The sequence below is a fragment of the Podarcis erhardii genome (assembly GCF_964252035.2).
Source record: "Podarcis erhardii genome assembly, chromosome: 7".
NCBI lineage: Eukaryota > Metazoa > Chordata > Lepidosauria > Squamata > Lacertidae > Podarcis > Podarcis erhardii.
Window position 1 is genome coordinate 86,143,599 of NC_138511.1, and position 13,341 is coordinate 86,156,939.

The window sequence follows — 13,341 nt, forward strand, 5'->3', positions numbered from 1 at the left end:
ACATTCTACTCATGTAAAAACACGCTGATTCCCGGGCCGTCCACGGGCCGGATTGAGAAGGCGATTGGGCTGGATCCGGCCCCCGGGTCTTAGTTTGCCTACCCATGCATTATACAGTAATGACAATTATTTGGCTTGTTTTTCGCTTTCTGGATCTCTGTGCAATGGACAGGGAGAAGGAGAGAGGGCTGTGAATGATTCAGAATTTGTTCTCCCACAGCGGCGTAGCGTGGGTTGTCAGCACCCGGGGCAAGGCAAGTAATTTGCACCCCTAACCCCTAACCTGCCGTCACTGCCAGCTTCTTCTTGCTGCTGCCTGGGCTGGGGTCTTTACGATAAGGTAGCCACGGCGGCGGCGGGGGGTCCATGTCAGGTGATCTGAGGCGAGTTGCCGCTGGCGCTGCCGCCCAAATGACACCGCTTGCCCGGAGGAGGAGGAGGGCAGAGAGGCGAGGAAAATGCAACATGGCCCAGCAGCTGCAGCAGCAGCAGCGGGGCTGTGAGGAGGGGCTGCCTGGCGCGCCCTCTGCGGCCCTGACGCGCGGGGACCGCGGCGAGCGCTGAGAGCCGCTGCCTGCCGGACGCGCGCACAGCTCGTCGGTTCCGCGAGACATGGGGCTCTGCTACAGCCTGTGCCCGAGGCTCTTCTGCGACTCCGGAGGCGGTGAGTGCCCCCCCCAGATGTTGCGCCTGGTGCGGCCGGCCCCCCCTGCACCCCCCACGCTACGCCACTGTTCTCCCACACGTAGAGACCCTTAACTTCTGCGTCACACTGGTCCTGGTGCCATGGCTGTGGCTCATGTCAAACAATTAAGTCCCAACAAATCCTACCCTCCAGGCAGTGGCGTAACTGGTAACTGGCAGCTTGGGTGCCCAGTGAGGTGCGCATCCTGCAGCTGGGGGCGGGGCAAGCCAAGGCAGGGAGCGCTGTGGGGAGCCTCTTTGCAGCCTCCCTCCCAGCTGTAGGGCGGCTGAGGCTGTGGGCAGACGCAAGCCCCACGCTGCTCAAAAAAGCAGCATGGAGCTTGCAGGCAGTGTGCCCATCGCCTCCCCTCAGGAGAGACACATAATAATAATAATAATAATAATAATAATAGTATTTTTTTATTTATATCCCGCCCTCCCCAGCTGAAACCGGGCTCAGGGTGGCTAACAACACTAAAACAGTGCAACATTATAAAAACATTATAAAAATTAATTAAAATCAAAATTGATGGCAAGCATAAACTAAAGTTTTGTAAAGATTGCCAAAGGAGGGAGTCAGGTACGCTGCAGGCCCCCCACCTCACCTAGCTCCCAGTGGCGTAGGAAGGGGAGTGTGGTGCATGCGGGAATTATTATTATTTTTTTTTAAAGTGTCGTGAGCCCAATTTTTAAAATTTTTATTTAAAAAATATATTTATTTTTAAAAACACATACTTTTGCCATTTTGTCACCCCCTCAGTGATGACACCCGGGGCAGCCCACACACCCCTTCCTATGCCATTGCCTCCAGGCAGAAGCAATTGTGAATTTTATGCTCTGCTCAACACCTGGCACCCTGTTGGCATTACACACACACACTATATATATATAGGCAAAAGATTCCTGCATTGGCGGGCCATGGACTTCCACCTCTACAATTCCACAAGTCTATGATTCTGTAGCCATAAGGTTGCGGCCCAGATTCTGGGACTTGTTTTCTCCCATTCAGGAATAAGCTCCCATGCATCTCCTTCGATGCCATTGACTCAATGCTGTTGCCATTGATTCCCACCCAGCGTAGTCCCAGCGCAATTCAAGAGCTGAATTTCCCCATGTCTCCGCCTTGCCTCTTCCAGACTCCCTGTTTATTGAGCATTCTTCTTGACTTGCTTGATAAATGTTTGTGGGAGGGAGGTTATACGACATCAGCTCTTTATTGAGCATTCGTTCTGATTTGTTTGCAGAAAGGTGTGTGTATAAATATATGTGTGTGTGCATATATAATTTGTTTACCGCCCTTCATCTGTAGATCAGGGCACGGTTTACAGGTTAGATGACATCACATCAAGCAATTTTTTTCCTTTTTCTTTTTTTTAAAAATGTTTTTATTAACAAATTCCATATAACAAATTGTCAAAACATACCCCCCTTCAACCCCCCCCAAAGACTTCCCTCAGCTTCTCTCTCTGATTTCTCAGCACATATTACTCTTCGCATGTTGTAAAGTTATACATGTTCTTACATTATCTATCTACCATGTTATCAACTAACAAATTTCTGTATCTTTATTCAAAACCTGCCAAGGAGTCCAATTTATTTTGTTGTCTTTTTAGATAAGTTGTAAAAAGCTCCCATTCTTCCTTAAAGTCACAGTTGTCCTTGTCCCGCAATTTGTATGTCAATTTAGCCAACTCTGCGTAGCTCATCAATTCTTTCTTTCGTTGGGACATCAAGCAGTTTTCATCTCACATTTTCCTCCCCTTTCTGTAATGCAGGATGTTGAATTTTATTTTTAATTTTTTGAGAGAAAAAAAAAGTGGGTTTGTTGTGCAAAAGCACCAACTCCACAAATCGTGCGGCAAAACTTTGCCAGCGTGTGAGTGAATCCAAACAAAGTTTGGAAGCGGCTCACCTGCCGCACGCTGGGGAAAGTTTTGGGATGTTCTTGGGTCCACACAGCTGCAGGAGGCAAAAATTCCTGCCAGGAGCACCATGGCAGCCCAACATGGCCCTGCAGGGTGGCGTGGGGGGGGGATACCCCCTTCTGCCTCCCCTCCCCCTAATTTAGCCCAATTCCGGCAGCTGTCTCGGTTATCCAAAAGGGCCTTGTGTGCTTTTATAGCTTAGATCCCTGTTCTATTTCTCTCTCCTTCTCAGAGGCTAAGAATGTGCCAGGTTCCTTCCACACCCCTTCCTATTTATCCAGTGCTGACTAACCCTTGGCTGGGCCAGTCCTATTGTTCCCGGGAAAGTGTAGCCCTTGTTGTTGGTAGCTTTTGTGGGATCATGGAGAAGGCAGGGGGCAGGCAGTGGGTTCTTGGCTTACCACCTCTGCAGTCTCTGCTGCTCTGCAGGGCCTTGCAGAGGACCGGGGCAGGTAGATAATGTGCCCCCCCTTTTTTACCCTGGGGATAACTCATAGCTGTCAACCTTCCCTTTATTTGCTGGGAATTCCCTTATTCCGACGCCGTTTCCCGCTGCTATCCTGGATTGTTAGATATCCCATAGACTGTCCCTGGGACAGGTGAGGCTGCTGATCCCTTATTTTCAAACCTGAAAGTTGACAGCTATGGGATAACTGAAGTCTTATAAATAAGGAAGTATATAAATAATTTTCACAAAAGTTATGCTGAAAAATAATTTTATTTCAAGGCTTGAACCATATCTGCATATAAAGACAGAATGGAAAATACAGTGGTACCTCTGGTTACGTACTTAATTTGTTCCAGAGGTCCGTTCTTAACCTGAAACTGTTCTTAACCTGAAGCACCATTTTAGCTAATGGGGCCTCCTGCTGCTGCCGTGCCGCCGGAGCACGCTTTCTGTTCTCATCCTGAAGCAAAGTTCTTAACCCGGGGTACTATTTCTGGGTTAGCGGAGTCTGTAACCTGAAGCGTATGTAACCCGAGGTACCACTATAGATAAATATGCTGACCGAGGCCCCCTTTGGAATCGGAGGTCTGGGCCAAGTGGCCCATGTGGCCCCCCCTCAGTCTGGGCCTGCTGCTCTGTGGTCACCCATGTTGAGCTCATAGCTGTCAACCTTCCCCCTTTTTTGCGGGAAATTCCCTTATTTCAGCCGCCATTTCCCTCTGCTGTCCCGGATTGTTAGATATCCCGTAGACTGCCCCCGGGACAGGTGAGGCTACTGGTCCCTTATTTTCGAGGCTGCTGATCCCTTATTTTCAAAACTGAAAGTTGACAGCTAGGGTTGAGCTGCTTATAAGAAAGCGAAAGAGGACCCCTGTTCCTTCAGCATCCTGGCCAGCTGGCTAGCCGGATGCCTCCTGGAAGATCGCAAGGAAAAGTCAACAGCAGCCACCCACCCACCCACCCACCCTTCATTTCTCTGTTCCCAGCATTACAAGTCCTCCCAGGTAGACTGCCCCTGAACTCGGAGGCTCCATTTCCTTTAACGCAGCTACTGGCGTTCAGGAACGCGGCTGTCAACAAACAGCCGTGTCGGAAGCAAGTTGAGGGAAAGCACATCCAGGTGAAAGTTGGAAACATGAGTCACGCGTATGGATTTAAAACAGGCGCTTAGTTGAAAGGAAGTGGCGGTTGTGTGTGTGTGTGATCCGCTGTTTGTTAGCCTGAATGGATGGCTAAAGTATGCTGAACATGCGGGGGGTGTTCCTTCATCAGTGCTTGCCAAAGGGGCTGGAGCCATGCAAGACACCTGGGGGCTTTGGAAGGCCCGCATCTTCTTTGAAATGTGTTTTCTGAAGATAATGCTGTGTGCATTGGAAGGAATTGGGGCCAGACAAATTCATGGAAGATAAGGGATCAATGGCTACTAAGGTTGTTGTTGTTGTTTAGTCATTTAGTCGTGTCCGACTTCGTGACCCCCTGGGCCAGAGCACGCCAGGCACTCCTGTCTTCCACTGACTCCTGCAGTTTGGTCAAACTCATGTTTGTGGCTTCGAGAACACTGTCCCACCATCTCGTCCTCTGTCATCCCCTTCTCCTTGTGCCCTCCATCTTTCCCAACATCAGGGTCTTTTCCAGGGAGTCTTCTCTTCTCCTGAGGTGGCCAAAGTAATAGAGCCTCAGCTTCAGGATCTGTCCTTCCAGTGAGCACTCAGGGCTGATTTCCTTCATAATGGAGAGGTTGGATCTTCTTGCAGTCCATGGGACTCTCAAGAGTCTCCTCCCGCACCAGAATTCAAAAGCATCAATTCTTCAGCGATCAGCCTTCTTGATGGTCCAGCTCTCACTTCCATACATCACTACTGGGAAAACCATAGCTTTAACTAATAATAAATAGGAATGCCTAAAAAGCGAGGCAGGGTGGTGCTGTGATCTAAATTAAGTTTACCAGAATTTTTTCAATGAATCCGGGGACACTTCAATGGATTTTGTATGGGGACTGATTTGTAAATCCGGGGACTGTCCCTGGGAAACGGGGACGTCTGGTAACCTTAGTCTAAACCACAGAGCCTAGGGCTTGCTGATCGGAAGGTCTGCAGTTCAAATCCCCGCCACTGGGTGAGCTCCCGTTGCTCAGTCCCTGCTCCTGCCCACCTAACAGTTCAAAAGCACATCAAGTGCAAGTAGATAAACAGGTACCACTCCGGCGGGAAGGTAAACAGCGTTACCGTGCGCTGCTCTGGTTCGCCAGAAGCGGCTTAGTCATGCTGGCCACATGACCTGGAAGCTGTCTACGGACAAACGCCAGCTCCCTCGGCCTATAGAGCGAGATGAGTGCGCAACCCCAGAGTTGTCTGAGACTGGACCTAACGGTCAGGGGTACCTTTACCTTTACCTTTAAAACAAGAAATGCTCGAGTGAACATCTGCCCCACCCCAGAGACTGTGGCTGAGAATGTAATCCCAGATTCCTGCCAATTCCTCGGTGGGTAGGAATCGATTGCCACCAGGGCCGGATTTAGGTTTGATGAGGCCCTAAACTACTGAAGGTAATGGGGCCCTTTCTATGTCCAGCTGTCCTTTGTCAACAACAAATTGTTGCTGTATTTTGTGTTGAATATATGCTATACAGTGGTACCTCGGGATGCGAATGGGATCCGATCTGGAGCCCTGTTCACATCCTGAATAGAACGTAAGACTCTACTGTATGTTTGTGCATGTGCGGGTTGCGTTTTGCCGCTTCCGCACATACGCATGACGTGATTTTGACTGTCTGCACAAGCGCAAGCGCCAAAACCCGGAAGTAACAAGCTCTGTGACTTCTGGGTCACCGCGGAGCACAACCCGAAAGTACTTATCCTGAAGCATATTTATTCTGAGGTATGGCTGTATGGTAATTGTCAGGGAACTGACATCGCAGTCAGAGGTGGAGGCAAGGCTCCCGAGCGATGCTGGAGAGGGGCCCAGCAGGGAGAGAGGAACCTCATCGGCTGGGGAAGGAAATCAGTGCAACACCAGTAGAGAAGGGGGGCAGATGGGGGATTCGGAGAGGGGTCTCCAAGACTCTTCGCCCGAAACTAGTGGGGAGAGCATGGGCACTCCTCTGCCTACTCCCTCCCTGCGCAGAAGATTTCCGCGCAGGGAGAGTAGGAGGAGACTTGGCGTCAAACAACTTCTTTGCTGGAAGAGGTTCAAAAAACGCCCACTGACGGATTCTGCGAGCGACTGAACGGCCACGGAGTGAAGGGCTGTCAGCCAAGACAGGTTTAACCAGGCAACTTAGCCAGCAGTGGCGGTAACTTACGCACAAGCAACCCCTTATAACCATTACAGTAATTTATGGACCTAATAGGTATCTCAAGCCATTTGCACATGTTACCATGCAACCATTCCTTGCAGAATGTAGGCACCCTATATATAGAAAGGAGCAAACCCGTGATATTTTAGGGAGCAGGCAAGTAGGTGGGGTCCCATGACTTACATCATAGGAGCCTACACAACACAAAACACTGTTGCTGTATGTAGGTTTTATTTTATTTGTTTTTTTATCTTATATTTTGGAAATGTACATCCAGGTTTTTTTCCTTAAATCTTTTTTTGGGGGGCCCAAGAGAGTGGGGCCCTAAGCTATAGCTTGTTTAGCTTCTACGTAAATCCAGCACTGATTGTACACTCTGCATCTGCTCAGAGATAGCCTTTCTCCTTGGTAACCACCTGGGGTTCAACCCTGGCTTCCTACACCACCCCTCCCCATCTGAAAAGAAAGCTACTGGGGCTGAAGCCTAGGGAGGCTAGACTTTTTCTGGCTCAGTTTATTTTTGTGTTGTACGCAGACCCTCCTTGCTCCACGGAAGCCAGCTTTCCACCCACCCTTCTTAGCAGGGGAAGGGACTACGCTTTGATTCTGCAGACAAATTTGGCGTTTCCCATTTGCCCCGTTGCCCAGGTGACGATCTCCCTCCCTCCCTCCCCCACTGAGCGAGCTGCATCCCTCCTTTTTGCAGAGGAGGGGGTTCCTCTGGTCCCTGGGAAGACAGGCCCTTGAGGCCTGCAGCAGCAGCAGCAGATTGCAAGGTGGTGATGATGGGGGAAAGGAGGAGGAGGAGGCTGCTGTGGGTTGCCATGGCAACTCGGTGGCAGAGACGTATTGTTGAGGCAGCAGCTTTGGGGAAGGCAGGGAGGAGAAGCAGAAGATGCTGGCTTTGGGATGCTCTGTGTGTGTGTGTGTGTGTGTGTGTGTGTGTTGTGTTGGAGAATGTGAGCACTCAGCCTTCTGGTATCCATGGTGCTGGCACTTGGCCTTCTCAGGTGGCCTAAAATATTCCCCTTTTTTTGGTTCCTATGTACACACACACACACACACACACACACACACACACACACCCTCTGATACTTGCTTGCTCACTCTCTCCCCTCGGTCGATGCGATAAAAGGCAGGCTGCATTTTTATAAATAGCCCTCTAAGGACAGTAGTCCAGTCTTTGCTTTTCACGAATCGCAGCAGCCAGCACAATTTTCTAAGGACCAGCTAGCAGGGGAGATGGGACAGAACAGACTTCTGGTTGCCATCGAGGGGCCACCTCCCAGGCCCCTGTTTTTGTGCGTTGGGGGCTCCTGGGTACCCCTGGGCTTTTGAACCTGCGATGTGGCCAACTGCAGGAAACCAGCGCTATCTGAGCACAAGAGCCCTTTTGTGGCTTCCGCCAATTTCAGAGGCCTCTTACTGTAGAAGCAAGGCATAGCCTACATGGCTAGTAGCCATCAATAGCCCTCTCCTCCACAAATCTTCCCCAATCCTCTTTCTTAAAAGAATATACGTTTCCCATAATTTTACAGTTACTATCACTTATCATATAACAACAACAACAACAATTTATTTGGACTATAAGAATAAGTTCAGATATATAACTTTTAATGAGAAATAAGATTAAATAAAGTAAAAGTGGATGGTTAATTGGTGAAAGAAAGAACGGAAAATTGCAGTATAATAAGATAAGATATAAGGATAAAAATAAGATGAAGGATTTGCTGAAATATCCATATGAATTAGAATACAAGGAGGGGAGGTGTGAGGAGGTCAAGGAGATAAGTTAAGAAAGGGAGTTATATTAAGGTTTAACTTGGTTCTTTTGCTTTTTTTGTTTTTTGGAATGTATCTTTTTTTTCTTTTTTAGCTGTTTTTGCTTTTTCTATTTTTCTATTTTTATTTTTTTCTTGGATATGTTTTGTTTTTATATATTGTGTTCTTTTTCGTAACCTTTTAAAACTTGAATAAATATTATTGGGGGGGGGGAACAACAATTTATTTGGACTATAAATCCCATCAGACCCTGGAGATTATGGGAGTTGTATTCCAGAACCTGTAGGCAGGTAGGCAAAGGCCTTGATCCTTTGATGCTCCCACCATCAGTAATGGGCCAGAAGGACCAGGGATCTGACTCACTACACAAGGCACCTTCAAGTGTTCATGTGTTACAATTATTATTATTATTATTATTATTATTATTATTATTATTATTAATACCCCATCCATCTGGCCAGGCCTCCCCAGCCACTCTGGGCGGCTTCCAACAGTATATTAAAACAAAATAAAACATCAAACATGGAAACTTCCCTAAACAGGGCTGCCTTCAGATGCCTTCTAAAAGTCAGATAGTTGTTTATTTCCTTGACATCTGATGGGAGGGTGTTCCACAGGGCGGGCACCACTACTGAGAAGGCCCTCTGCCTGGTTCCCTGTAATTTGGCTTCTCGCAGTGAGGGAACCGCCAGAAAGCCCTCGGAGCTGGATCCCAGCGTCCAGGCAGAACAATGGGGGTGGAGACGCTCCTTCAGGTATACTGGGCCTTTGGGGCCATTTAGGGCTTTCAAGGTCAGCACCAACACTTTGAACTGTGCTCGGAAACGTACTGGGAGCCAATGTAGGTCTTTCAAGACCGGTGTCATGTGGTCTCGGCGGCCACCCCCAGTCACCAGGCTATATTCTTTGACTTCCCCACACATCCCTCCATGGGTTCTTGTTGAGCCTTAATTACCACCCCTCTTCTAGTGGTTTCTAACTGCTGCTCATATATCTAGCCCCACTTGCAAATAATCTGGTTACAGTGGAATCTCAGGTTGTGGACGTAATCTGTAACGGAGGCACGTCCGCAACCCGCAGCGTTCGCAAATAGAAGCAACGCGTCTGCACAAGCACGTGGCACGATTTGGCGCTTCTGCGCATGTGGCACAACCCAGAAGTTATCAAATCTGTTATCAAAACCTTCTAAGTCCAATAATTCTTTATTTTCTAATTTTATCCATTCTTTCAACTAGCAAAGACATGCTGCTTCGTAATATAACTTCAAATCTGGCAGGGCAAAGCCTCCTCTTTCCTTCACATCTGTTAATAACTTAAATTTAATTCTCGGCTTTTTGCCCTGCCAGATATACTTTGAAATCGTTCTTTGCCATTCTCCAAAAATTGCTATCCCCTTTATTATGGGGATAGTCTGAAATAAAAATAACATCTTCGGAAGGACGCTCATCTTTATTGTAGAAATTCTACCCCAAAAAGATAGTTTCATTCTGCCCCACACCTCCAGATCTTTCCATACCGGTATATAATTGTTCTGAAACAAATCAATGTTTTTAGGAGTTAACCAAATTCCTAAATATTTTACCTTTTTAACCACCTCTATCTCTGTTTGTTGTTGCATTGCTCCATATTTTTCGCAATTATTTTGGTTTTCTTCTTATTTAGTTTGAACCCCGCCACTTTCCCAAATTGTTCAATCTCTTCTAATACTTCTTTTACACTTACTATTGGTTCTTCAATCGTTATTACCAGATCATCAGCAAAGGCTTTAACTTTATATTCATTCTGACCAACTGTTATCCCTTTTATTAATTTATTTTGTCTAATCGCATTAAGAAAGACCTCCAGGACCATTATAAACAACAAGCGGACATCCCTGCCTGGTTCCTTTAGATATTTTAATATCTTCTGTTATCACATTATTTACAATCAACTTAGCTCTCTGTTCTGTATAAATTGCCTTTATCCCATTGAAGAACTCTTTTCCCACTTCCATACACTCCAGGTTTTCCAAAATAAAGTCCCATGTTATATTATCAAAAGCCTTTTCCGCGTCCACAAACATAAGTATAGCCTGTTTCTCATTCCTGGCAGTCAGATATTCCAAAATGTCTATTATATTCCTTACATTATCCTTCATCTGTCTGCCTAGAGGAAGCCTGCTTGATCCTTATGAATAGTTTCTATTAATATCTTTTTCATTCTTCTTGCTAAAATCCCCGCAAAAATTTTATAGTCTGTATTCAGCAATGAGATAGGCCTATAATTTTTAACTTGGGTTAAGTCCGAGTCCTGTTTTGGGATAAAGGTAATAAATGCTTCTTTCCACGTTTCCGGGATGTCTCTTTCCTTTAAAATATTATTCATAACTTCCTTTAAAGGTAACATCAAAACATCTTGTAACTCTTTATAATAGTCTGATGTAAATCCATCTGGTCCCGGGGCTTTCCCTCTCTTCAATTCCTTTATGACCTCATTTATCTCATCTATTTCTATTAGGGTATTCAGTTGGTCTTTTTTGTCTGCCGGGATCTTTTGCACCTTTTTCTCTTTTAAAAATCTCTCTATTTTCCTCATATTGTTCCTTTCCTTATTTTTATATTGCACAATTTCTGTTCCCATCCTGAAGCAAAGTTCTTAACCTGAGGCACTATTTCTGGGTTAGCGGAGTCTGTAACCTGAAGCATATGTAACCTGAAGCGTATGTAACCCAAGGTACCACTGTATAAAACACTGATTAAAATACAACTTAAAAACAGCATAAAACAGCATAGAATGCAACATAAAATGCAGCCTCAACATCAATAAAATTCTAAAATTCAGGGGTTATTTTGGGGTGACAACGACAAAAAAGCAACAACAAAAACCCAGTCAGTAGACACTGAATGATCACCAGGGCTAACTGGCCAAGTTGGTCCTACTAGGGCCAGCAAGGAGACCAGGGAGACCCAAGCCTCAGGCCAGCCCCACCTGTAGGGTCGTCATACTGCAGCCCCCGCAAGTCCATTAAAAAACCTCTCAATTGTTTTCTCCCCAATGCAGGGACCACGGAGCGTGTGTGTCTGGTTCAAGGCACAGCGGAAGCCCTCAACGCCGTCCACAACTTCATTGCCGAAAAGGTCCGGGAGATCCCCCAGTCTGTAGTGAAGCCGGAATCGGTCAATATCCTGCAACCTCAGACAACCATGAATCCTGACCGAGCCAAGCAGGTGAGTGAGCGCGGGAGCAAATTGCTTGTTTGTTAGAGGGGTTGTGAGCTGGGAGCTTCAGGTAAAAGGTAAAGGGGACCCCTGACCATTAGGTCCAGTCGTGACCGACTCTGGGGTTGCGGCGCTCATCTCGCTTTATTGGCCAAGGGAGCCGGCGTACAGCTTTCCGGGTCATGTGGCCAGCATGACTAAGCCGCTTCTGGCGAACCAGAGCAGCGCACGAAAACGCCGTTTACCTTCCCGCCAGAGTGGTACCTATTTATCTACTTGCACTGGTGTGCTTTCGAACTGCTAGGTTGGCAGGAGCAGGGACTGAGCAATGGGAGCTCACCCCATCACGTGGATTCGAACCGCTAACCTTCCGATCGGCAAGCCCAAGAGGCTCAGTGGTTTAGACCACAGCGCCACCCGCATCCCCTTTCCGCTAACTTAAAGGGGCCCCTGACCATTAGGTCCAGTCATGACCAACTCTGGGGTTGCAGCGCTTATGTCCCTATATTGGCCGAGGGAGCCGGCATACAGCTTCCGGGTCGTGTGGCCAGCATGACTACGCGCTTCTGGCAAACCAGAGCAGCGCACAGAAATGCCATTTACCTTCCCGCCAGAGCAGTACCTATTTATCTACTTTCACTGGTGTGCTTTCGAACTGCTAGGTTGGCAGCAGCAGGGACCGAGCAGCGGGAGCTCACCCTGTCGTGGGGATTCGAACCACCGACCTTCTGATCACAAGCCCTAGGCTCTGTGGTTTAACCCACAGCGCCACCCGCATCCCTGGGAGCTTCAGAGCGCCCCTTAAAAATTATAAAGGAATCTTGGCTGGATCAGGCCAAAGGCCAGCCTGTTTCAGAGGCAGGGAACCTTAGTCCTGGGTGCCAAATGTGGCAGCCCCCTGGGATCACCTATCTGAGGGTTGCCATATTTCACAAAGCAAAAATCCAGACACAAAGTCGTTGAACTTTTTTGGGCAGAGCTGTTGAGCTTTTTAATTTAGTGATGGCCAAAGCTGACCAAATGAGCTATTTTAAAGGAAATTCATCACAAATTTCAAGGAAATTCAAGGAAATTCACCAGATTCCCTCTCCCCACACACCGCGCCAACTCTACTTCGCACCCCAAGTGGTTTTTGCCTGGCTGGAATGTGTCCTTCAACTCTGACAACATCTCTTGCTTGCCTGAATTAAGGAAAGAGGGTTGTTTGTGTGTGCACAGAAATCAGCTTGCTGTGCGAAGGCGAAAATGGATATTCCTTTCCCCTCCCACTTTTGGCTCTGGCCCCACCCATCACTTTCATGCGGCCCTCAGAAGGTCGTCTAAAAGAAAATTCGGCCCTCAGGCTGATACACATTCCCTGTCCCCGGTCTTTCCCCACATCCTCTGTTTGATAGTTTGATGGCAACAGACCATCATTTGATATGTGTCCCCAGCAGCTAGTATTGCATTTCGTTTCGCTTTTAATTTGTACGCCCCCTTTCTGTGTTGCTATACGCAAGGCGGTATACAAGCTGAAGAAACAAGAATGATCACACATCATAGGGCAGTGTGGTCCAATACAAGAAAAGCCACAATGAAAACATAACTTTGCAATAAGCAATGTCTATCGGATTAAAGCAGTGTTGAATAATCCATTGGAACAGAACAGACCCCAGTGGCATCAAATATCAGCAAGTCATAAACAGAAATTCATTCTTCGCCACTGTAATAAATACCGTATTTTTTGCTCTATAAGACTCACTTTTTCCCTCCTAAAAAGTAAGGGGAAATGTGTGTGCGTCTTATAGAGCGATTGCAGGCTGCGCAGCTATCCCAGAAGCCAGAACAGCAAGAGGGATTGCTGCTTTCACTGTGCAGCGATCCCTCTTGCTGTTCTGGCTTCTGGGATTCAGAATATTTTTTTTCTTGTTTTCCTCCTCCAAAAACTAGGTGCGTCTTGTGGTCTGGTGCGTCTTATAGAGCGAAAAATACAGGAGTTGCTAAACTGTGATCAATAAATCAGAACAGCGAG

The 13,341-nt window shown here is 47.2% G+C and overlaps 1 protein-coding gene across 2 annotated transcripts in view; it reads left to right on the forward strand.

Annotated features, from left to right (window-relative positions):
* NOVA2 (NOVA alternative splicing regulator 2) overlaps positions 1 to 13,341 on the forward strand; it is a 73,509-nt gene that overhangs the window by 41,340 nt on the left and 18,828 nt on the right. Inside the window, exons 1-2 of one of the 2 annotated variants that reach the window (XM_081869168.1) lie at positions 7,233 to 7,361; positions 11,173 to 11,339. In XM_081869168.1, the coding sequence (XP_081725294.1) occupies positions 7,247 to 7,361; positions 11,173 to 11,339 (282 nt within the window). In that variant the 5' untranslated portion in view covers positions 7,233 to 7,246. Of the gene's footprint in view, positions 1 to 7,232; positions 7,362 to 11,172; positions 11,340 to 13,341 lie in introns of those variants that run through there. The other variant, XM_081869167.1, reaches the window with a different exon arrangement.